The sequence below is a fragment of the Simochromis diagramma genome, unplaced genomic scaffold, assembly GCF_900408965.1.
Source record: "Simochromis diagramma unplaced genomic scaffold, fSimDia1.1 OVJJ01000449.1, whole genome shotgun sequence".
Lineage (NCBI taxonomy): Eukaryota > Metazoa > Chordata > Actinopteri > Cichliformes > Cichlidae > Simochromis > Simochromis diagramma.
Genome location: NW_024387274.1, coordinates 2,485,787 through 2,510,458, shown reverse-complemented (window position 1 = coordinate 2,510,458; position 24,672 = coordinate 2,485,787). Strand labels below are relative to the sequence as shown.

Below are 24,672 nucleotides of genomic sequence, written 5' to 3'. Positions count from 1 at the left end.
CATCTAAAACCTGCAGGACACCAGCTCTCAAGGCCTGGAGTTTGCCACCCCTGCTCCAGTAGTTGTAAAGTGCTTTGAGAAGCTGGTCCTAAAGCACATAAAGGACTGCCTCCCACCTAGCTTCGACCCCCACCAGTTTGCCTATAAGGTAATTTCCACTGCCCTTCACTCTGCTCTGCATCACCTGGAGAATCCTGGGACTTCAGTAAGGATGCTCTTCGTTGATTTCAGCTCGGCTTTTAACACCATCATCCCACCTGGTAAAACTGGACCCTACATGTGCATGGATCAGAAATGTTCTTACTGACCGAACACAATCAGTCAAGGAGATCATCCACCCTGTCACTCAGCACTGGCTCACCACAGGGATGTGTGCTGAGTCCTCTCCTATACACCATCTACACCAGTGACTGCATCCCCACGCACCCTGCAATATCATCATCAAATTTGCAGACGACACCTCTCTGATGGGGCTCATCACCAACGATGATGACACCGCCTACAGAGATGAGGTCCAGACAGTTCATCTGACAGAATGGTGTGACTACAATAACCTCACCCTCAACACCAGGAAAACCAAGGATGTGGTCATGGGCTTCTGCAAAACAAGAACTGATCCCCCTCCCCTCTCCATAAAAGGTGGAATGTGGGAAGTGTGCCCTCCTTTAAGTTCCTCGGTACCCACGTATCCGAGGACCGATCTTGTACCACAAACACATCAGCCCTAATGAATAAATCCCAGCACCGCCTCCATTTCTTGAGGATTCTGAGATGGAACAGGCTGCAGACTGACCTACTAGTGTCCTTCTATTGAGCCACAACTGAGAGTGTGGTGGTGCACACCATCTCTGTGTGGCACGCTGGTTGCACAACAGCCAATAAGAAGAGACTCCAGAGGGTCATCAGAATTGCAGAGAAGGTGATCGGCTGTACACGCTCCTCCCTGGACTCCATTGCTAGTTCGAGATGTCTCTCCAGAGCCAGGGCAATTATAAAAGACCACTTCCATCATAACCACCACCTCTTCAACATCCTGCCCTCTGGAAAAAGATTCAGATCCGTCAGGTGCAAAACCAACAGACTGAAAAACAGCTTCTTCCCGTGGTCTGTCAGAACTTTTAATGCAAACTAAGAGTGTGAGCAGACCTCTCTCATACAATCACACTGTCGCTGCTATTGCCAGTGCAATACTTCGTTCTTTCCTTGTTCTGTGCAGTATTTTCTGAGCAGTATCGAGGCTCCGCCTACTGGGCAGGTACCGGAGATATAATAGGAAAATGGTGGAAAAACACTGGATGCTCACTCATCTTTAAAGCCAGCCTTAAAACACATTTTGTAAAGCTTGCCTATTCTGTTTGATTTTCATTTTATGATGTGATTTTATCCATACTGTGATTTTGTCATTTATTTGCGTCTATTTTGACAGATGCCTATAAATAAAACATATTAATATTATTTATTATTATTATGTTCAGGGGAATATTTATGTAAGTCATGTAGAAAGAGAGCTTAAGATTTGCTAACAGGTCTTTGGAGGTTGAACATATATCTGCTGAAATACACGTCCATTATTGTGGATAAATGTTCAACTGGAGCTGCTTGTCAAACATAAATCTTGATATAGTTTGGTGCGACTGTGTGCAAATTTGTGCAGTCCTTAACATTAAATAGCAGTGGGCAGTATGATAAAAAATACTGCATTTCTGTTGCTTTCTGTTTCGATCTGTTTGTTATTCGATTAAATGTTTTAGGCATTTGTTAAGCTAAATGAATATAACCTACTAAATCTCTAGACTAAACCACACATCACAAATATTTTACAATGCTATAAAGCATTTTTTGGCAGGTGAGAGAAACCAACTTCTCTTTTTTCAAAACACGGATGCAATGTCTACTGCAGTTTAATAAACGTGTACATAGAAACAAAGCAAGAGATACAGGGAAACAGAGATTACTGGGAGATGGAGGAAAAAGTGAGAACAAATTGTGTAAATGTGTGTTACAGAGATAAAGCTCTGCACTATTTATGGCTAAATAAAACCCACCATGCCAAAATGTAAATCGAAACGCTGTGCTTAGCTGAAAAAAATGAAAGAATGTAATTCTGGTCTTACAAAGAGATGAATGGCTGCTTGTATTAGAAATATGAAACAGAATATGAGAGTGAATGAGTGAAATGAAGTTCAATATGAGGTAAAGTACAGTTCACATAAATATTCTGCTGTTCCACAACTAGGATTTCTTTTCTGCGATCCCTCTGAGGTGTCCTTAGATATTCACTCTTTGTATTAATAAGCATCTGTGCCTGAGAACATTTTCTCGCTTGACACATCGAGGACAAAATGGTTTAAAAAGAGTCAAATCCAGACCGAAGGGTTGATGCAACTGTGTGATTGTCAAATCTCACAATGCTCTGAGAAAAAATTCACTTTGGTCACGCCGCTTAATTGTCCTACAGATGGTGGAGACTTGAAATGCAAGTGACAAAAGGCATAAACATCGGGAAATACCTTGAAGCAGTATGACTGCTGTTCTAATATCTTTTGTAAAAAAGTTTTTTTTACCAAGGTTCAAATACCACAGTTTGTTAATTTGTACAAACCAGTACTGAGCAAACAGGAGTAGTTAGCTAACAGCTGCTACTTTTGCTCTTCACTCTTAAAATGTTGGATGTTTCTTGTGAAAATAATGGAAATCACCATGTGACAGTTTTTCTCCTTTTATTTGCAGCAGGACAGAAAAAGGACAGGGCTGTGGAATATTTAGTTGTGAGAAAATTTCACAACTCGACTCGATGCACAGGTGGTGTCCTGTCATGGTATCATGCAGGAATGCAGTGAGAGCAACCCATTCTTTCATAAATGTTTGCTGAAGGAGCATGCTTGATTTTGTAGACGTGTGCTTATGAAAGTGATGTGGTGGGTACTTTTGGCAACATAGTTTATCTTAAGCATCTCACAGTATCGTCACTGTATTGTTTTAAAAGTAGAGCCTTCAGTTTTCAGGCCCCTCTCTTATAGAATCAGCTCCCACTTTAAATTTGATAGACAGTAACCCTTTCTACTTTTAACATTAGCTTAAAATGCGCTTTTTTGATGAAGTTTCCAAAGTGCTTTTTGAACAGAACAAAATATTTTCAACAGAAAATTTCTAAATATACTAGTTTTCTTGAGAAAGCATAAATTATTTCTATTTGCACACAATAACAGAAGTATTCCAGAAAAAAACAAACAATTGTCAAGTGAATGACTTAGTCAAGTTGGGATTTGTAGTTTCAAAGAAGACAATCACTACAACTAGGGCTGCCACAAACGATTATTTTGATAGTCGACTAGTCACAGATTATTTTTGCGATTAGTCACTAATCAGATCATCATCCACTGGACGTAAAACGTACAGCTTATTGCACCAGCAGCATCTGCTCTCATATAACTATCATTAGCTTACAGCGTTAAGTGTTTAAGGTCTGTGCTAACTAAAAATAAAGACAAGATGATAGTTTATCAAATTTTAATGAAATCTGCAGATTGTTTCGGTGAAGTTTAATAAACTCCTTCTATCTAAAATATAACAGGACACCGGAGTAAATTCTGGAGCATCTCACACTTCTGATAATCAGCTGTCTGCTTGATGTTTATTCAGCTGTGTAAAAACTTTAATCTCAGCCAAACCGATTTACTCAGGAACAAATAAAACACTGAAAAAAGCCAAACAATAACATTTTTAAGTTATCTAAGTGACTCATATATCATGTTTAACCTGAGTAGCGAAAGACGGCGGTGGGTTTGAAAATGATTTGCCGGGAGTCCGGTGTTCTCAGGGCTCTAGTGAGCCTAGCCCCCGGCTAGCTATCGAGCTAGTGGGTAACAGACGTCTCCGAAAAGTGCTTTGAAAATATGTGGTGTCTTGATAAACTGAGCAGATATTTGAGGTTTGCACAGCTACATTCTCGCCTGAAAATATGTTAAACGTTTATTTTGTGACCCAGAAAGAATAATAAGAGTAATATTAAAACTAACTAGCTGCCGCCATTGTTGGAAACTGAGCTGGGCTGCACTATGAATTCTGGGACACAGCTTCTTCTTCTTCTTCGGGGTTTAACGGCAGCTGGCATCCTTGTACATGCAGTGCTGCCATCTTCTGTTCCAGTCTGTTATTACACTCTTAAATCCTACTACTTATTCCTGCGTCTTTTGTGATCTTACAAAGCTTCAAACGACACGTCGACTATTAAATCAGTCGTCGACGATTTTGATAGTCGACGTAATCGTGACTAGTCGACTAATCGTGGCAGCCCTAACTACAATTCTGCACAATAAAGGGCAAACTCCAATAATGCAGAAGATACACATTTAAACTAGACTGAAGGATGACCTGCAGAAAGATTATAAATACTGGAAGTTTGTCATTTGGTCAGATGAGATGAAAATAGAGCTCTTTGGAGAGATGCTGCTTATGTTTGGTGAAAGAAAGGAGAGGCATACCATCCCCACACTGAAACACAATAGTGTACGTATCATGCTGTGGGGATGCCTCAGTGTGTCCCGGGCTGGGATTCTCATCAAGGTGTGAAGAGTCATGAAGAAAGAAGAATCTGTGAAGAATCTGGAAGAAAACCTCAAGCAGTCAACTGCAAAACTGGCACTGGGTCTGGGTCATCACTTTGTCTTCAAACGTGTGATTGACCCAAAGAGCTCCTGGTGAAGAGCTACCTCCTGAAGGCCAAAGTGAACATTACTGACTGGCTTGCACAAAGCCCTGATTTGAATCCTGCTGAAAATCTTTGGGACAAACTGAAGACAAAGGTTTTTGTGAGAAGACCATCAAATCTGGAGGAGCTGGAGAGATTTGCCAGAGAACAGGCTAGGACTACTCAGGAGATATGTGTGAGAGCAAAACAAACAACTGAAAACAAAAAGGACACATGGTTGACCAGATGACTAATAACAAGTAGTAGTCTGGAAATAATTGCATCGCAAGTCTGTGTGTAAATTAAATGTCTCATTTAGTATTTGAAACTAAACTCTCCCAAATCCATCTGTATACAAGCTGCTGTGGGAACATGTGGATTTATAAAAAAGTCCTTATCGACAAGATTTGAACTATTAGACCTTCTTAAGACATTTCTATTATTACCATTCCTTCTGCAGTTTTGAACCACAGGTTTGAATTTGTGCCTCTATCTCTGGGAAAAATTGTTACTCTAACCTGGCTCTCCTCTCTGCTCAGTTATAAACAAGTCTGGGTCACTATTGGACCTTATATTCAAAAGCTCACAAACATCAACCTGACCTCAGGCAGGGTACCTGGAAGTTGTAAACATGCAGGGGTACAGCTCTGCTGAAATGCCTTTGTTGGCTCTTCAGTCTTAGACTAGTAGTGGCCTCTCAGGTGGGTGCTGTATTTTTAAACACTCACAGCATTTTTGGGTGTTTCAGTTAATTTTTAAAGCTTTCCACAGCACAGTCTGCACTTTTGAAAGTTTGAAAGATATTTCCACCAAGCTGGCATTACAGGCACTGCCATGTTCAATTGGTACATGACTGACAAAGGGGTTTCTGTCTCTCTTGGTCATTTTTGTTCATCATGCTCCCTCCTAAGTTGAGTGGTTCAAGGTTCCATCCTTGGGCCACTTCTTAGTATTTACTTCCTTCCCATTGGGATCACTTATTTAAAAAACACAATGTCTGATTTCATTTGTATGCGAATGACAGTAAGGTTTACGAAACACAGTGACCCTGGCCCTCTCAGGCCTGTGTTAGAATCCCTGAAAGACATCAGAGTGGCTGGCTTTAACCTTGTTACATTGTAAAGAGAATAGCACCGAGGTTATTATATTTAGGCCTTGGACAGCTTTTACAACAGGGCAATAGCCCTAATCCATGCTAACAGCTGACCTGATTGGCTACCTCCCTGGAGCTTTGGGGGGTCTAATAACAATAATAATGATACTATTGTGCAATAAAAACATGCACTCATTTTTATTTGTTTTTATTTAATAAGTTAAGTTACTATTTTGTGTTGTGTAGTTTTGTGCGTAGTGCCGACGTGGGACAGTTTCCAATTTCGTTGTACTAGGTATGACTGCAATGACAATAAAGAGTTATCTCTTATCTCTGTTGGTCCAGGTGTCACACCTCCCCACTTGGTGCTCTTGCATGTCAGATCAGTTGTCATCAACTTTGGGGTGAACATTTAAAAACAAAAATAAAGAAACACATAAATACAAACTGCCAAAGCTTTTTTAGCTGTTTCGTTTGTTTCTTTTAGTGGCTTGGAGAGAGGCCGTTCCAAGCATTTGTGACCACTTGTCTTCAGTACTGCAATGGACTTTATGTTGTTACTGTTAAGGCCTCACAGTCACACTTATAAATGGTCCAGATTTAAAAATGCACCTTTTCTTCTCTGCATTTCAAGACTGGTACCAGAGTTAGCATCTAGTCGGTTTTAATCATTTTTTGGTTTTTCAGTATTATTTATTGTAAATATCATTTTCAGTTTTTATGTTTACTTTTCATATTTCATTGATATGAAATATGAAACTATGTGTTTTTGTATTTTATTGCTGTCTTTCAACTATGTTGTTTTTAAAGTGCTCTCTAAGTAAAGTTACATTGGATTAGATTTGCAAGCCAGTAAGGTATGTTGAGAGGATGTCTTCCTCACCTACATCACACTGCTAATGCTTTTACTGGTTGCCACCTCGACTCTCACACTAATGACTAATGCTGTCATCAGCAACTCCATTGATGACTTCAGTCATCAGAAGTGTAGATTAGGCCACAATTTTATAAATGGGCTGAGTTGTACATTATGTGTATCAACATGCATCGTGGGGAAACTTAGCTGCCCCGGTTCTCATTTCATAAAAAGCTAATGTATTATTAATGGCATGGTTACTCTGAAAAAGGAACAGTTGTGAAAAATGGGTCTGGCATTATGGCTACCATCGCTCTCCCTCCCTCATGAAATGAAGAGTTGTTCATTGTGTGTCAATAACTTTCACAGTTCATTTGTCTAGTTTGATCAAATGAAGACTCATTTCAGACTGTGGGAGTCTCACCATTCGCTCACCGTGAGTCTCTGTCGTCTGTAATTGTGCTTAACAGGTGGTTTTTTTTAATTTAACGCTGACTGATGCTCACTGCTTTTTTAAGGCCCCATGATTCCAAAGGTGCTTGATGACATGCACAAAGCTTTAACTGTAAGCATGGCTCTTAACCACGTACAGTCATGTGACGAAATTAGCGCAACCTATGAAAACATGTTGTTTAGCATATTTGGACATATAGATATATATCTTTAATATAATTGTCACAATATTAGGGGACTCCAGTACTTACATAAATCAAAAGTGAAGAAAAGACTTTTCCGTAAAATGTAATTCTTTAAAATGTGTATTTTCTGGTAAACAGATCGGGTGCAAAAGATTAGAACATTGTTACTCATTGTCACGCATTTTGGGGGAGGATTGCCTTCCATGTAGGACTGGCTAAAATCCAAAACATGGAGAGTTCTGGAAGAGCCAGAATTAAACCTTCACCAAGAACAGAAACCAGGAACCATAAATACAATACAAACAGAAAAACATAATTCAAAGAGTATAACTTAAACAAAGAACACAAACACTGGGTTACCAGACATTGATATGTAAACTGTGAACTTACTGTGTGTTTATGATGTTGTACCTTACTTGGCAGCAATGGTCAGCCCAGTTGTTATATGTTGCTGTATTTATTTGGGGTTTTTTGTTGTCTTTTGTAAGTCTGTTTTGAACGACTTTTATATGTCAATTGGCCCGTATGTGGAAAAGTAAAATATTCTGAACTTTACTAAATGTGTTATTCAATATTCAAATGTTTCATCTTTATAATAAATGTATGAAATCAATGTTTAGTAACGCTACATCTGGGCATAACTCACCCATGTTTTGGGCTTTACTGGGAAAGTCTACTTAGAAAAAACAACAATCTGCACTGCAACAGTAAAGCTGTCTGAGGAAACTGGTTGGCGATTCGGGGACAGCCAATATCACTGAATTTGAAGTCGTGCTGCTTTTGAATTGTTTGCTTTGAAGACCGGGAGGAGATCTGTGACCGCTCACAGATCTGTGTGAAGTGAAGCATGAATCAGTGTGCTCTCAGTCTGTGATTGAGTGCAATCAGGTTGGCAGTTATTTGCCATCTGTTTGCAATAATAAAGCAATTAACTTAAGAATGACAATTTAACAGCTAAATGATAGAGGTCAGTGGTCTGTCCAGCGGCCCGTTTTTCTATTGAAGACCACGGCAGTGTGCATGGTGAGCCGTCTCTCTAGGTTCCTCTGTCTGCTGTTTGTTCTTATGTTGCCCTGATGGCTCTATTTTACTCATTTTTGAACACCAAACACTTCTGAGTCTTTGTCCAGTTAAACTGCAAAAGTTTGATCTGACAAATAAGCCAGGAAGTCTTCCTCGACTAGTGGTGGACATAACACTCTGTCTTTCTTGGAACACTTTCCCTGCTTCAGTATGTTGTTGTTGGCAGCTGTCACCTGTCTTCTAAACTAGATTCAAAGTGCCACCAAAATGTGTCAAGGATTTTAATCTTGATTTTGCCAACTTTCTGGGGAGTCTTAGGATATAACTGTGTTTTAATAGTTGTTGAGTTTAACATCCATGTTTGCTGTGAGTGTAATAAAAGACTTCCTCACTCTTATTGATCCAACTCATGACAAAAGAAATACACTCAATCTGACAGAAAACTAAAGACTAGGAACTATAAACACAAAACCATGAAAAACAACTAATCAAAGAACATAACTTAAACCACATTACAATAATCTTTCCTTCAAGATGGTCTTCACATCTGAGCAGACAAGTATCACATGTGGAGTTCCCCAAGGTTCCATCTTGGGACCCCTTCTGTTTAACATCTACATGCTCCCACTGGCACAGATTATAAACAACAACAAAATAAACTACCACAGCTATGCAGATGACACACAAGTATATATCACAATGTCACCAGGAGACCGAGGCCCTGTACAGGCTCTTGGTAAATGCATTGAGGAAATCAATGACTGGTTGTGCCACAATTTTCTCCAGCTAAACAAAAACAAAACTGAGGTAATAGTCTTTGGCGCCAAAGAAAAACGATTACAGGTCACCAGAGAACTTCAATCTATACATCTAAAAACCACAACCAGGCGAGAAATTTGGGTGTAGTGATGGATGCAGACCTAAACTTAGAAAAACACATTAAGACAATAACAAAGTCAGCTTACTATCACCTCAAGAATATATCAAGGATAAAAGATCTGATGTCTCAACAGGACCTGGAAAAACTAGTCCATGCATTCATCTTTAGTAGGCTTGATTACTGTAACAGCATCTTTACAGGTCTACCTAAAAAATCAGTCAGACAACTACAGCTCATTCAGAGCTCTGCTGCTCGAGTCCTCACTAAGACCAAAAAAGTGGACCACATCAGTCCAGCTCTGAGGTCTTTACACTGGCTGCCTGTCCGTCAGAGGATAGACTTTAAAGTTCTGATGCTGGCCTATAAAGCTCTGAATGGTTTAGGACCAAAATACATCAGTGACCTCCTGACCCAGTATGAACCTTCCAGATCCCTCAGGTCATCTGGATCCGGTCTTTTATCAGTTCCCAGAGTCAGAACCAGACACGGAGAAGCTGCATTCAGCTTTTATGCTCCTTATATCTGGAACAAACTCCCAGAAAGCCTCAGATCAGCTGAAACACTCAGTTTATTTAAATCCAGGTTGAAGACTCACCTGTTCTCAGCTGCATTTGAATAAAGCACCAAATCCACACTTAAGCTTAAATTTCAAAACTTACATTTAACTACTGATTTTATCTACTGTTCTGATTTTATCTGTTTTGATTTTATATACTGTTGTTTGTTTGTTTGTTTGTTAATTAGTTAGTTAGTTTATTTGCTTGTTTTAATCAATTTTAAATCATGCTTTTTATTTGTTCTTGTTTCTAATGTCTCTGTAAAGCACTTTGAATCACCTTGTTGTTGAATTGTGCTATACAAATAAACTTGCCTTGCCTTGCCTTGCCTTGCCTAACTGCTACAAAATCCAGAGCAAAAAGACTCAATCTTGAATCTCTGGGTCTAATCCAGTTGATCCATACCCCAGTATGGGTATGGATGATTTCCATTTCCACTCAAATCATTGCTGTTTTGACTTTACTATTCAAATTTAGAATAAACTTTTAATTATTTGATTATTCCTGTTAAAGCACGGCATTGTATTTAAACTTGATGACCATGAAGCCAATCTCCAGCAGTAAGCTGGTATCTTTAGTAAATGAATGCAACTCCTGAGAGTGATGAGCTTATATTTTAGCTCTGTTGGCTCAAGCTGTGTGCCAAATGTACCAAAAGAAGCGTTCTTGCACGGTGAAATAATATGAAATTTACAAAAATATATGAATCTTTGTATGGAAATATTACAGCAATTACTCAAGATTGTAGACATTGTAAACATAAACAAGAGTAGAAGAGAACACTGTTGAAGAGTGGATCATGCCACAGTGGACTTCTTTGGTTAGTGGAGGGAGGAAAAGGGGACAACAACCAGGATGCCACGTGAAAACTCACAACATTAAAAAAAGAAGAAAATAAAAGAGTTCATGCTGAAACTATAAAAACATACATGTGAATCAGAGATGCAGCCATAATGACACTTTATAACTATTTTCAACATACAAATGATTGTTTTTATACAAGATTAGCTCCTGCTTGTGTTGAAGCAATAATTATAATATATGATTCTGAAATAAGACACACTGTGTACTTTTAATTTAAACACTTTTTTACATTTAGGGTTTTAATTGCATGACTGTTTTTACACTGCTGAATCTGTTTCATTTATTCCTCTTTGCCTGAACCATTGCATTGATGGTAATAATGGGATTTGTAGTGTTTTCCCTTAGTGGTGTCTCTGTGAAACACAACTATACAACTCCCCTTGATTCCTTACTGACTGTCATTAGCTCGTCTGTCTTACTGTCCTGCAGTCTCACATTGCCCATATCATGGTTCTGGTTCTGTGAGCCAGTGTTTGTGTTTTGGGACTTGTTGTTTTATTGTTTTGACCTTGAAGAATTAGTTTGCTTTTCTTATGTCTATATGTTTCTGATGATATTGTTTATCTTTAGTGATTCAGGTTAATGTTGAGGTTGTTTAGTTTCCTACAGCATCTCTTGTTTCCATCTTTGTCTCTCTCTCTCCATGTCTCATATCCCTAAACTGTTCCCATGTTTCTCTCTTTTTCTTGTTCCCATGTGTTTCTCAGTGTCAAGCCGTGTGTTTTAGTTTACGTCTCGGTGTGCTTCCTGTGTTATTTTGACAGTCCCGTGTTCAGTGTGCTCAGTTCACTTCCCCCGTCTCGTTATGTCTATTCGTTCCAGCTGTGTTCCCATGTATCTCTATTTTTCCTAATCACCCTGCTGTGTTTATATTGTGACAGTTCCTCTTTGTCTCTTGTCAGGTTATCAGCTCTTCTCCCTTTGTGTTTCAGGTGTCACGTTCGGTGTTCTTAGAGTTAAGCATGAAAAAAGCAACATGGCAAGAACAGAGAGAGCTCTTTCAATCAGCAAATTTAGACATGGCACAGTGTAAAAGGAGTCACCAACAATAAAGTAAATATGTGAGAGAAAATAAAGTTAAAGCAAAGGAAGCATTGGACCAGCTATTTCACTCTCGGTTTCAGCCTTAAATGAATATTTATTTATATCAAGAATAATATTAAATCTATGTATTCTTATTCTCTAATACTTGGACAGTCTGCATTGTTAAGATCAGCAACATCTAGGAGACTTCTCAAGTAATAATAATAATAATAATACATTTTATTTGAGGGTGCCTTTCTAAAACTCAAGGTCACCTTACAAAGAGAAAAAGACATCAATAAAACAGTAAAATGTAACCGAGGACAAGGGATGAGTAAACCGGGCAAAGAAATAAATTAATCGTTTATTTATTACATAAGTTAGACATAATAATTCCCAGTCATTTCCAGACAGGACTTACAACACATCCTGCTGATATCCCAGCTGCACATGAGACTTACCACACAAACTGTGCGAAAATAACAACACTGCAACCCGTCACACCCCGCTTAGCGACACTGCAATCGTGGCACACACTGCAAACAATTCGGGTCTCAGCGCAGCTGGGAATCAGTGCTATGTATGGCCTGTGATCTGGGAGAAAAAGGGAAGTGGCACAAACAATTAAACAAAAAAACAAAAGGGAGGTTAGTCCGCCCTTACACAACTTACTCTCAATCAATAACCGCCTTTATGGCTGGACGGACTAACCAAAACAAAATTACAAATCAATCAAAAGAACGAAAAAAGGACAGCAGAGACAGCACAGCTGAAAAACAAACATTATCAATTAAAATATTACCCAATAAAATAGCAATTTTATAAAACCATTCAAAATCATGAAGCTAAAACAAACACTCAATATACCTACAATATTGATCAGTTTCCCTGCGCGCAGTCGATCTAGGGCTTGATCAATTCTTCTATTAAAATTCGTGGTCACACTAAAAAAGTCCAATGACACATTAAAAATAGGCACATGCCATAGAAAACGATCCAAACAAAAATGGCAAAAGTCTCTTACCGACAGTATACCCACTCGCACCTGAGTGAATTAATTGCCTCTGGTTTTTTCCACAGAAGAGCGCTCACTTCACCCCACACACCCACTACCTTTTCACAGCTCTTCAGCCAATCACCTGGCAGAAAGCAACAAACCGTCAGGTGACACTTGTTACAACCCTCCCCTTCAAAGGGCATCGGCGACCCGACGATGAGCTGAAAAAAAGAGCACACTTAAAATTTTGCTCATTTTATAATGGATTGTGGCAATTTAAATGGGTTTGAGTGCTGTCCAGCAGTCTTCCTCATTGACCTACGAGACCCTTGCGCCAAGCTGGCAACATCTTCCTCCCCAGGTTCTAGGTCCCCAGAACAATCCAAATGGGGCACCCCCACATGTGTGGGACTCAACATCCCTTCCTCCAACACTGCAGAATCGCCTCCATCTCCCTGTTCTGTAAACATCTGTTCCACTTCATCAACCATACTGTTATTTGTGGCCAACATTCCAGTTAGATCATCCTGTTTTGACATTTGTAGGCCACCATCTTGGTCTCCATCCAATTCCCTGATTGGAATGTTTCTCAACTCAGTTCGATGTACTTGTCGAAGTGGACCAGTGTGCCCAGCAGGAGCGACTGAATATACTACGCCATGACCAGGAGGAGGTCGCACTACTTGAAAGGGCGTGGGATCCCAAAAATCTTGAATCTTATTGCGACCTCTTACAGAGTGGTTTCTCATATACACCAAATCGCCCTGCTCCAAATCAGGACTAGCACATTTAGAGGAATTCAAATCTCTCTGAACCCTTCTCCTTTCTAACCGTTGCTGCACAACATCATATGCAGCAGCCGAGGACTTTTGGTGTTCCTGTACCCACTCTTCAAGAGTGACGTCCTCATCAACTTCACTGCCAGCACCCAACCAAAAGTCCACTGGCAACCGTGGCTCTCGCCCGAACATCAAGTAATATGGAGTCATACCAGTTGACTGATGTACTGTGGTGTTATACGCATATGTGACTTGGGAGAGATGCCGCGGCCACCGGCGCTTTTGTTCAGGAGGCAGGGCACGCAGCAAGTCATGAAGTGTACGATTAAATCGTTCACATTGACCATTACCTTGTGGATGATAGGGTGTCGTCCGACTCTTCTCTATCTTATAAATTTTACACAGCTGTTGCACCAAAGCGCTTTCAAAATTTCGCCCCTGATCAGAATGTATACGGCTTGGAGGCCCAAATAAATGAAACCAATGCTTCACTAAAGCCTCTGCCACTGTACTGGCTCGCTGATCTTTTGTAGGGACAGTCTGAGTATATTTAGAAAAGATGTCAGTCATTACCAAAATATTCTCTTTACCATCAGTTGAGGGTTCAAGTACTGTAAAATCAATTGCCAAAATTTCATGAGGCCGAGATGCAGAAATACTACCCATAAAGGTTTTAATCTTTGGCACAACAGCCTTAGAAAGAACACACCTTTCACAATCTCTGCACCATCTCTCAATATCTGCATACATGTGCGGCCAATAATATCGCGAGCGCACCAACTGCAGTGTACGCTCAACCCCTTGATGGCAATGCTCATCGTGGAGTAAACGAAGGACGCGGCTCTGTAAACACTGTGGCAGCACCAGCTGGTCAACCTCCCTCACTCCATCAGGAGTATGAGTGCAGCGATACAACACAGACTCCCTTTGTTTCATCCGCCCCCATTGACGGACCAATTCCCTCGAACCCTTACCAAGACCATCTCTTTCCTTTGAATCTGGCAACCTGGCCACCTCCCAATACTTTAAGAAAGGACCAATCACAGGGTCTTGTTTCTGTAACCTACAGAGATCAGAGAAAGAACAACCAGGTAAAACACTTATCTCTGCCTGAACACTGGGAATCATCTCACACTGCACTCCAATATCATTAGATAATGGACCATCCAATTCCATTACAGTTCCATGTAGGCGGGACAGTGCGTCTGCATTAGCATTCTGAGCCCCAGGCCGGTATTTTATGGTCAAATCAAAAGCGGCCAGCTCTGATGCCCACCTCTGTTCTGTGGCACCTAGCTTTGCCGTGGACAGATGGCTTAGTGGGTTATTATCTGTAAATACAGTGCAACGATGACCCAAAAGATACTCCCTAAACTTTTCAGTGACGGCCCACTTGAGAGCTACAAGCTCAAGCTTCATGGAACTATAATTTCTCATATTCCTCTCTGTAGGCTTTAAGCTCCGACTGGCAAAAGCTATTGGCCGCAATTTACCCTCATACTCCTGGGAAAGCACTGCCCCTAGACCCCCATAGCTTGCATCTACTTCCAATGTAAATGGCTTCTGAAAATCAGCAAAAGCAAGCACTGGTGCAGAAACCAGAGCAGCCTTGAGCTGATGAAAACTTTGTTCACACTCTAAATCCCAAGAATCCAATAACGGTTTTGGGGGGGTCCTACCTTTTCTACCTGGAGGGAGGAGTGCAGAGACCAGTCTATGCAAGGGAGCAGCCATGCGTGAAAAACCAGCTATGAATCTCCTATAATAACTAGCAAATCCTAAAAAGGAACGCAGTTCTGCTAGATTGCTGGGCGTTTTCCAATCCCGCACTGCAGCTATTTTATCTGGATCAGTAGAGACTCCTTCAGCAGACACCACATGCCCCAAATATTTCACTTGCCTCTGGAAAAACTGGCACTTTGAGAGTTTCACTTTAAGCCCCTCTTTATCCAGACGAGAGAAGATTTCTTCCAACCGCTCCAAATGCTGTTGCACGGAGGATGAAAAAACAATCACATCATCCAAATACAGAAGCACCGACTGATGTCTGCAATCTCCAAACAAACGCTCCATCAGGCGCTGAAATGTACTGGGTGCATTACACAAACCAAACGGCATGCGGTTGAACTCAAACAAACCAAATGGGGTACAAAATGCAGTTTTAATCTTATCCTTCTCAGCCATTTCCACCTGATTATAACCACTAGCCAGGTCCAAAGTGGAAAACCACTGAGCACCAGTCAAAGCATCCAAGGATTCTTCAATCCTTGGCAGAGGAAATGCATCCTTTCTGGTCTTGGCGTTTAACTGTCTATAATCGACACACATGCGTAGACTTCCATCCTTCTTTTGAACAAGAACTATTGGGGATGAGTGCGGACTACTACTTTCTCTAATGATGCGAGCTTGCAGCAGCTGTTTGATATGATCCCTTGCCAGTTCATACTGAGACGGAGGGATTCGCCTGTATGGTTGTCGCACTGGTGTTTCATCTATCAAAGGAATTTCATGAGTGATCAATTTACTACAACCAACATCCAACTCATTCTTGGCAAACACACCGCTATACTTCTGCAATAAAACTTTTGCTTGCCGTTTCTCGCTCTCCTCAAGATTTTCAAATTCAGGCAGATCCAATTCCGCTGCATTGTCTGCCATTGTATGACTGGAAATATAAGCTGTACAACACTGTGAATTTACAGAGACCTGTATTTCAGAGTTACCCTCTGCTAGCACACTGGCCAGTTGAACTGTAGCAATCACCCGACGAGGTGTCAAATAGACATCAGTTTTACCAACATTAGTAACTGGAACAAAAGCCTCCCCTCCTTCTCCCTTTACCAATGAAGGAGACACCAATAGGCCTTCCGGGAGAAAACCATCATCAGGCCTGAGGGGTTCAATCAAGAGGTCAATAGGTGTATTCACAGGCATCTTTGGACAGGTAACAGGAACATAACTTTGCGTTCCAGCTGGAACACAGAAAGACTTCTTACCCTGTACTCTAACACGATGGGGTTCAGGAGAATTTGCCATGGCCTCCATCATTTGGCAGTATCTCAACGCTCTTCTCCAACCATGTGGCGCAGTCTTCAAAACTGGAGCTTCCCAGAGGTCAGAACCATATTGTTTACACAATTCAGAGTAAAGGGGGTTCAATACATTCATTCCTAACACACCAGGTACAGATGTCTTTTTCTGTGCCATGTGGCTATCTGTTGGATCTCCCACAATCAACACCCCTCGACGAGGTAGGTGAATTCCCAGGATTGTAACATCCAACTCAATATACCCAGAATAAGGAATTTGTAGGCCATTAGCTGCTTTAAGTCCCAACCAACCACAGTCTTTAAGCTTTTCATCACTGAGATGAGAAAAGTTATTTTTAAAAGAGCTTTCTGTGATTGTTGTGACCATGGACCCTGTGTCCAGCAAACATGAAATAATAACCCCACCCAAATCAACCTCCCCTTCCAAGCATTCACCAACTAGATGACTGAGTTCTACATTACTGGAGCCTTGCAACCCTCCCACCAGTGTGTGGCTCTGTGCACTGGTGGGTACTAGTTTTCCGCCGCCCCAGTAGTTTGGCCATCAGCCCTAGCTGCTCTTTCATGCTGATTTCCATCAGAATTGGGTAATGTCGGGCAAAATTGGGCAATATGTCCAATTTGCTCACACCTAAAACAAATGGGTTTACCATTCACCGTCCTTCTACGTCGAGAAGTGCGATTGCTAGAAGCAGCCACCTCCTGTGGGTTTAAGGCCTTAATGACCAACTCTAATTGTGTCTGTTGGGCTTTAAAAAGGGACACCAACTCAGCATATTCTGATGTTCTAGAATCTACACTTTCACAAGAAGCTTGCATATCTGCAGAGACTGAAACAGACTGATTATATCTAGACCTAAAAGGCTGATTCTCATACTGTGCCATCCACCTGGTCGCTTCGGCTCTCGCCTCACGAATCCTCCACTGTGGATTGGCATTAATCAAATCTCTCAGCCTGATCCTCAATGTCTGATCTCTAACACCATCACAAAATTGATCACGCAGATCTTTTGAAGCTTTTCTTGCGGCTTCCTCATCTGTTTTAATAATCTGGTCCATTAAGGCCATCAAAGAATGAGAAAAGTCAATTAAGGACTCGCCTTCTAATTGTTTACGATTGAAAAATCTGCGTTGCAAAGAAATGTGGGAATCTAAGCAGCTGTACATTTCTTTCAGTGTATCAAAAATTTTCTCGACATTTTCTTTCTGTTCCTTTGGCAAAAACTTTATCTCAGTGCGTGCAGTACCCTCTAAATGGTTAAAAATAATTTGAGCTTGCTCTTTTTCTGTTCTGCCTCTCGTGCGCACAAAGTCTCTCATTTGCTCAATCCACTCATCTAGAGTCAGTGAGCCCATATTGTCCAACTTCCCTGAGAATGTTGGCAACTTTCTATCCTGTTGTACATATACCACAGGATTGGGTCTCATAGTCTCTGATTCACTTCCTGTAGCTCCTGTTGATGTAGAGGGTCTCTCTGTATCCACAGATGCTGTTTTCAAGTCTCTAAGTTCATTCTCCAACTCCTGTATACGTTGGGCCATTGTTTGTTGCTCGCTTCCCTCCATGATGGCGATCGAGACCTGGCTGCTCCTTCTCTCCAATCTTACAAACCTGTCCCTGCTGTCCTTACAAAATAACAAAACAAAATGGCCACTCCCTTGAATCCTGCCGACAACGCCAAAATGTAACCGAGGACAAGGGATGAGTAAACGGGGCAAAGAAATAAATTGATCGTTTATTTATTACATAAGTTAGACATAATAATTCCCAGTCATTTCCAGACAGGACTTACAACACATCCTGCTGATATCCCAGCTGCACATGAGACTTACCACACAAACTGTGCGAAAATAACAACACTGCAACCCGTCACACCCCGCTTAGCGACACTGCAATCGTGGCACACACTGCAAACAATTCGGGTCTCAGCGCAGCTGGGAATCAGTGCTATGTATGGCCTGTGATCTGGGAGAAAAAGGGAAGTGGCACAAACAATTAAACAAAAAAACAAAAGGGAGGTTAGTCCGCCCTTACACAACTTACTCTCAATCAATAACCGCCTTTATGGCTGGACGGACTAACCAAAACAAAATTACAAATCAATCAAAAGAACGAAAAAAGGACAGCAGAGACAGCACAGCTGAAAAACAAACAACATTATCAATTAAAATATTACCCAATAAAATAGCAATTTTATAAAACCATTCAAAATCATGAAGCTAAAACAAACACTCAATATACCTACAATATTGATCAGTTTCCCTGCGCGCAGTCGATCTAGGGCTTGATCAATTCTTCTATTAAAATTCGTGGTCACACTAAAAAAGTCCAATGACACATTAAAAATAGGCACATGCAATAGCAAACGATCCAAACAAAAATGGCAAAAGTCTCTTACCGACAGTATACCCACTCGCACCTGAGTGAATTAATTGCCTCTGGTTTTTTCCACAGAAGAGCGCTCACTTCACCCCACACACCCACTACCTTTTCACAGCTCTTCAGCCAATCACCTGGCAGAAAGCAACAAACTGTCAGGTGACACTTGTTACAAAAATAAAATAGATTAAAATACAGAAACCAGCAAATTACAACCACAAACAACAAATTAAAAAACAAAAAACGATTTGACAGCAAGTAAAATCTGTATTAAATCGAGTAAGCCAGTTAAAACAAGTAGGTTTTGAGGAATCTATATTTCTTAAGGCTGAAGGAAGTGAGTTTCAGAGCCGAGGAGCAGAGTGACGGAAAGCTCTGTTCCCCACAGTGATGACACGAGCAGAAGCAACAACAAGATGAGTGGCAGACGAAGATCTGAGAGAGCAGGAAACAGTGGTGATATGAAGCAGATCACAGAGATGAGGGGTAAGGTTATGGATGCACTTACATATGAGATGTAAGATTTTAAAGTTTATCCTGGCTTCTATGGGCAACCAGTGAAGCTGTTGAAGAAATGGGGTGATCTGGTCTCTTAAGGGAGTACGAGTTATGACCCGAGCTGCAGAATTCTGAAGAAGTTGAATTTTATGGAGGGACTTACTGGGGAGACTAAATAAGAGGGAGTTGCAATAATCGATCTGGGAAGTAATAAGACTATGGATGAGGATGGCAGCAGCATGGGGAGTAAGGAAGGGACGAAGTCGGTTAATGTTACGTAAGTGATAGTATGCAGAAAGGGTTATGTAATTGATGTGAGACTGGAATGAGAGAGTACTGTCAAGTATGACACCCAAACTCTTAACCTGCGGGGAGGGAAGGATGGGGGAATTTTCAATATTAATGGAAAAACTGTGAGATTTTGTTAAGGTAGAGGCTGTGCCAACGAGTAAGACTTCTGTTTTATTACTGTTAGGTTTGAGAAAATTGGAGGAGAACCAAGATCTGATCTCCATAAGACAGTTCGAGAGGGAGGTAGGTGGGAGGGATGAATTAGGTTTGGAGGAAATGTAGAGCTGGGTGTCATCAGCATAACAATGAAAACTGATAATATATTATATTATATATATTTTTGGAATATTCGGCCAAGGGGGAGCATGTAGATAACGAATAAAAGAGGCCCTGATACTGAACCCTGGGGCACACCAGCAGAAACAGGATAGAGACTTGAAGAGTGTGATTTAAGTTGGATAAACTGGGTGTGATCTGAGAGATATGAGGTGAACCAGGTGTGACTAATGCCATTGGATGCTAATCTGCTCAGGAGGACATTATGAGAAATTGTGCCAAATGCCGCACGAAGGTCCAGAAGGATGAGAATCAGCTGCCATCAGAAGGTCATTAGTAATCCTTAACAAAGCAGTTTCTGATCAGGGCGGAAACCAGACGGAAATTGTTCGTAGAGATTATGGTCTTTGAGGTATGAGTGAAGCTGGGAGGCAACAACTTTCTCAAGGATCTTTAAAATAAAGGGGAGGTTTGATATAGGGTGGAGATTATTAAAATTATTGGGATCTGCATCAGGCTTTTTGAGAATCGGAGTGACAGAAGCAGTTTTCAAGGATGGAGGAAAAATCCCAGTGTTAAGGGAAGAGTGGATAATACTAGTTATGAGAGGAGCCAATGAGGGAACACAAGCTTTACTAACACAGTGGGAAGAGGGTCGAGCTGACAAGTGGATCATTTAGATTTTTGAATACGATTTGATACATGTCTCACAGGAAGACAGTGAGGAAAACAGAAAAAGTCTACTTCACAGTTAGAAGCTCCTACAGAGTAATATTAAAATGGTTGTTTCAATTCCAACTGGTCAAATCCATTTGAGGCACTCGGGCCTCTCTCCACTGATAAGTTGTTTCAATGAGATGGAAGCTGAGGGGCTGTCAGCAGAACACTCACATCCACCTGTTAGCTGTGTCTGTGGGTTTCTCGCTGCAGACAGCTGAAGCATGAGCTGTATTTACAGAAAGCGATATCAGATGAGCACACACAGTAGAAGCATGAGCAGCAATGGTAGTTTCCAAAATCTTACTCTGAATCTTTCATCAGACCCTGGTCACTGGGTGAGCACATGACTGGAGTTACTAAACAAACTTTGGGTGTTGTGTATATCCACCATATGGGGAAGAGAGCCAGGAGGCCTCTTTTTGGGCAGGCATGCTTCATGTTGTACATGATTTACAGTGAACCAAATATGTGTCAGATATCCAGTGACACATTTGGCTAAAGGTTAGTAGTCTTATTATCTTTGTTGCATTTAAAGTTTAACTTTAAACCCCCGCATTTCTAGAAATAATGAGTGCATACATATGACTAAGATGTGGCTTTTAAATTTTTTGCCAGGAAGTTTAAATCATGTCACATGAGTTTAAAATTTGATTGAAACAGCAGTTATTACACATTTATCCATTTTAATTTATAATGGCACAAACCTTGAGTCTGTCACTGGCTGGTATTCTAAATGAAAGATTACAGGCAAAGGAGGGTTGAATCAATTATTTAGGCTAAAATGAAAACTACAAAAGGCACAATTTCACTGCCTGCAGCAAGCCTTGAAAATTAGGTCAGTTTCATAATATTCTAGTGGGATCTAAGCTCTGCAGCTGCTGCACTAAAGGGAGCTTGGAAACAGCCATCGATAGACCTGAAGAAACTCCACTGCTGTCAATGAAAGCGTGTAGACTTCCACTATATATGTGCCCAGTCACTTTGGTTTGTTGTGAATTTCCCACAGGTAGTTACAATTTACAAGTACAGTTAAAGCTGTTTTATATAGCAGGCCAATTTAACTACATTTGTTCTAATTTGACCATAAAAATAATGATAATTCTGTGATAAGACTCAAACATCTATCAGGACTGTATTGCTTTCCAATAGTGCTGAAGAGTAATACAGTTTCACAGTCATTATATACTTTGGTTATTCACATTTCAAGTAGACATGGGATGAAATAGACGTGCAACACGTTGGATTGTTAAAGACAAACTAAAAGTGATACTTACAAGCAGTCACTTGCTAAACATATACAGTTTATCAAATTAGCTGTTTGTAGCGGGCGACCGTGGCTCAGGGGGTTGGGAAGCGCATCTGTAACCGGAAGGCCGCCGGTTCGATCCCCGTACTCTCTGTCCTGGTCGTTGTGTCCTTGGGCAAGACACTTTACCCTACCGCCTACTGGTGTTGGCCAGAGGGGCCGATGGCGCGATATGGCAGCCTCGCTTCTGTCAGTCTGCCGCAGGGCAGCTGTGCCTACAACTGTAGCTGCCTCCACCAGTGTGTGAATGTGAGAGTGAATGAATAGTGGCATTGTAAAGCGCTATATAAATCCAATCCATTATTATTATTTGTTTGCTGTTGTGTTAATAGAAGTTTTATAATAATAATGATTTAATGAATTATAAATAGAGGCTACATTGATATTGTTTCATGGGTAAATCAGCAACACCCAAAAAGGTTGATTCTGTTCATCAGGACGTTTTCAGTGGGAGAAACGTTTCATCATCATCAGGTGACTTCTTCAGTCTCAGCTGACTGCAGGTTTCTCCAACCTTATAAACAGGACATTTACACAATAACTGAAACCAGGCAGTAAAGCAGGCAGTTATTAGTCATACAAAGCATGTAAAAAATACTTTGAAATGTCAGGAAGACCTTAAAACTCAAACAAGTCTTCTCAGCGGGAAAAAACAGACAAAGCACAAAATACTGAACATATTTATAATAATAAATAATAATAGATAATTTCCTTTGGGATTCATAAAGTATTCTGATTATTAGAAGATACAAATATAACTCACTTAGGTTCCCAGAATACTGAAATTTTAAACATGTTTTAATGCTGTTTGGGAAACATATATGGAAGTTCAAAATATAAACAGCAGGGCACTGTTAGCTGTCCTCTCTAACCTTAAGCTTATTCAACACTAAAAACTTGCTTCATGAGTTTTAATCCCTGCTAGTCTACCTCTCAGACCTACGGTGGCTGGGAAGTGCAAATCACATTTACAACATCAACAACAAAATAACATTTCCGAAAACTTACATTAAAAAAATAAAAAAATAAAAAAATTGACAACATGTTTGTTGTTGATGTTGTAAATGTGATTTGCACTTCCCAGCCACCGTACAGACCTCTGTATATGTACTGTGGATGAAGTTAGAAAGGATGCAATATGCCAGGATCATTCTGGACTCTCTGTTAGGCTTTTAATGAGTGCTCCTGTACCGACTCAAGGCCCTGGGGTCGCAATCAAAGAGGAGAGGGATTGGAGGCTGATTATCTTGTTCTCAAGTGCTGGATCTTCCTTTGATTTCAGTTGAGTACTTTGCAGCGTCTATCAGCACAACATTCTCTGTGCCTAACCGTGCATTATTACCTTTGTTAGGAAAGTAGTAGGAAGTAGTATTTCTGACACTATACTCTGGCTGGAACCTTAATTATGTAACTTCTCACAGTTTCCCACTGGTTTACAGTATTATCAGCAACATTTTAACAGCTACTGTTAGGTTCCATTATATACACCAGTGAGGCATTTTGAACACTGACAGGTGAAGTGAATAACATTAATTATCTCTTCATCATGACGCCTGTTGGTGGGCGGGATATTGAGTTAGGTCCATAAACATTTGGAAAACTTTTTTCTAATTTTGGTTCTTTGCTTTATGACAATAAATTTTAAATGAACAGAATAGAATAGCCCTTTGTAGGTGCTCCATGCCAGTAGTGCTATTTAACAGGAATAAATAGCAAACAGAAGAGATATATAGATACAGTCTTGTGGGACATATACAAAACAGTAGACAGGCACACACTGGAGAGCAACGTGTGAAACAACTCAGATGTAGCTGAAGTGAAGGTTGAACAAAAGGATTGCATAAAAATGTGAGGAACTAATGCATTTTTAACACAATCCCTTCATTTCAATCTGTGTTATAACTAAGCAGATAAAAGGCCTGCAGTTGAATTGAGGTGTGGTGCTTACATTTGGAAGATTTTGCTGTGAACAGACAACATGTGGTCAAAGGAGCTCTCCATGCAGGTGAAACAGGCCGTACTTAAACTGTGGAAACAGAAAAACTCATCTGAGAAATTGCTGCAATATTAGGAGTGGCAAAATCTACAGTTTGGTGCATCCTGAGAAAGAAAGAAAGCACTGGTGAACTCAGCAACACAAAAAGACCTGGACGTCCACAGAAGACAGCAGTGGTGGATGATCACAGAATCATTTCCATGGTGAAGAGAAACCCCATCACAACCAGGTGAACAACACTCAGAATATAAAGGCTAGATTGGACTTTGATTTAAAAGAAGAAACAACCCCCCCCCCCCCCCCCCCCAAAAAAAAAAAAAAACAAACCAAAAAAAAAAGCCAGCACAGTTGTGGAAAAACATCCTTTGGACAGATGAAACCAAGATCAACCAGATCGATGGCAAGAAAACAGTATGACGAAGGTGTGGAACAGCTCGTGATCAAAAACATACCACATCATCTGTAAAACACGGTGTGATGGCTCGAGTGTGCATGGCTGCCAGTGGCACTGGGACACTGGTGTCTATTACTGATGTGACACAGGACAGAGGCAGCAGCATGAACATGAGGTGTTCAGAGACAGCCTGTCTGCTCACATCCAGCTAAATGCAGTCAAACTGAATGTTCCATAGTTCAGATGATACAGGTATTGATCAGGCTTACTGAAATTTATTTAACACACCACCTTTGTTGATTATGACAGCTTCAAGATACATCCCGTATAGAGTACCTAGTTGCATTGTTCAGGTGTTATT

The 24,672-nt window shown here is 40.6% G+C and overlaps 2 protein-coding genes across 8 annotated transcripts in view; one reads left to right on the top strand and one right to left on the bottom strand.

Annotated features, from left to right (window-relative positions):
- The window catches only part of LOC120715599 (retinoic acid receptor beta-like), a 301,344-nt gene that overhangs the window by 60,509 nt on the left and 216,163 nt on the right, over window positions 1-24,672 (top strand). The window lies entirely within an intron of this gene.
- Window positions 16,490-19,004, bottom strand: LOC120715604. 7 transcript variants are annotated; one of them, XM_040002672.1, is made up of 3 exons: window positions 18,850-19,004; window positions 18,693-18,769; window positions 16,490-18,591 (listed from the first exon to the last, which is right to left on the bottom strand). In XM_040002672.1, exon 3 carries the CDS (start codon window positions 18,014-18,016, stop codon window positions 16,964-16,966), a length of 1,053 nt encoding a protein of 350 aa, XP_039858606.1. In that variant the 5' UTR covers window positions 18,017-18,591; window positions 18,693-18,769; window positions 18,850-19,004; the 3' UTR covers window positions 16,490-16,963. The 7 variants fall into 7 exon arrangements, with proteins under 7 accessions (XP_039858606.1, XP_039858605.1, XP_039858610.1 ...); XM_040002671.1 differs by having other exon boundaries at window positions 18,697-18,769; XM_040002676.1 differs by having other exon boundaries at window positions 16,490-18,416; window positions 18,697-18,769.

Excerpts from the sequence above, each read along its gene's own strand:
- LOC120715604 (XM_040002670.1), bottom strand. The coding sequence starts at position 18,016 with ATGGAGGGAAGCGAGCAACAAACAATGGCCCAACGTATACAGGAGTTG.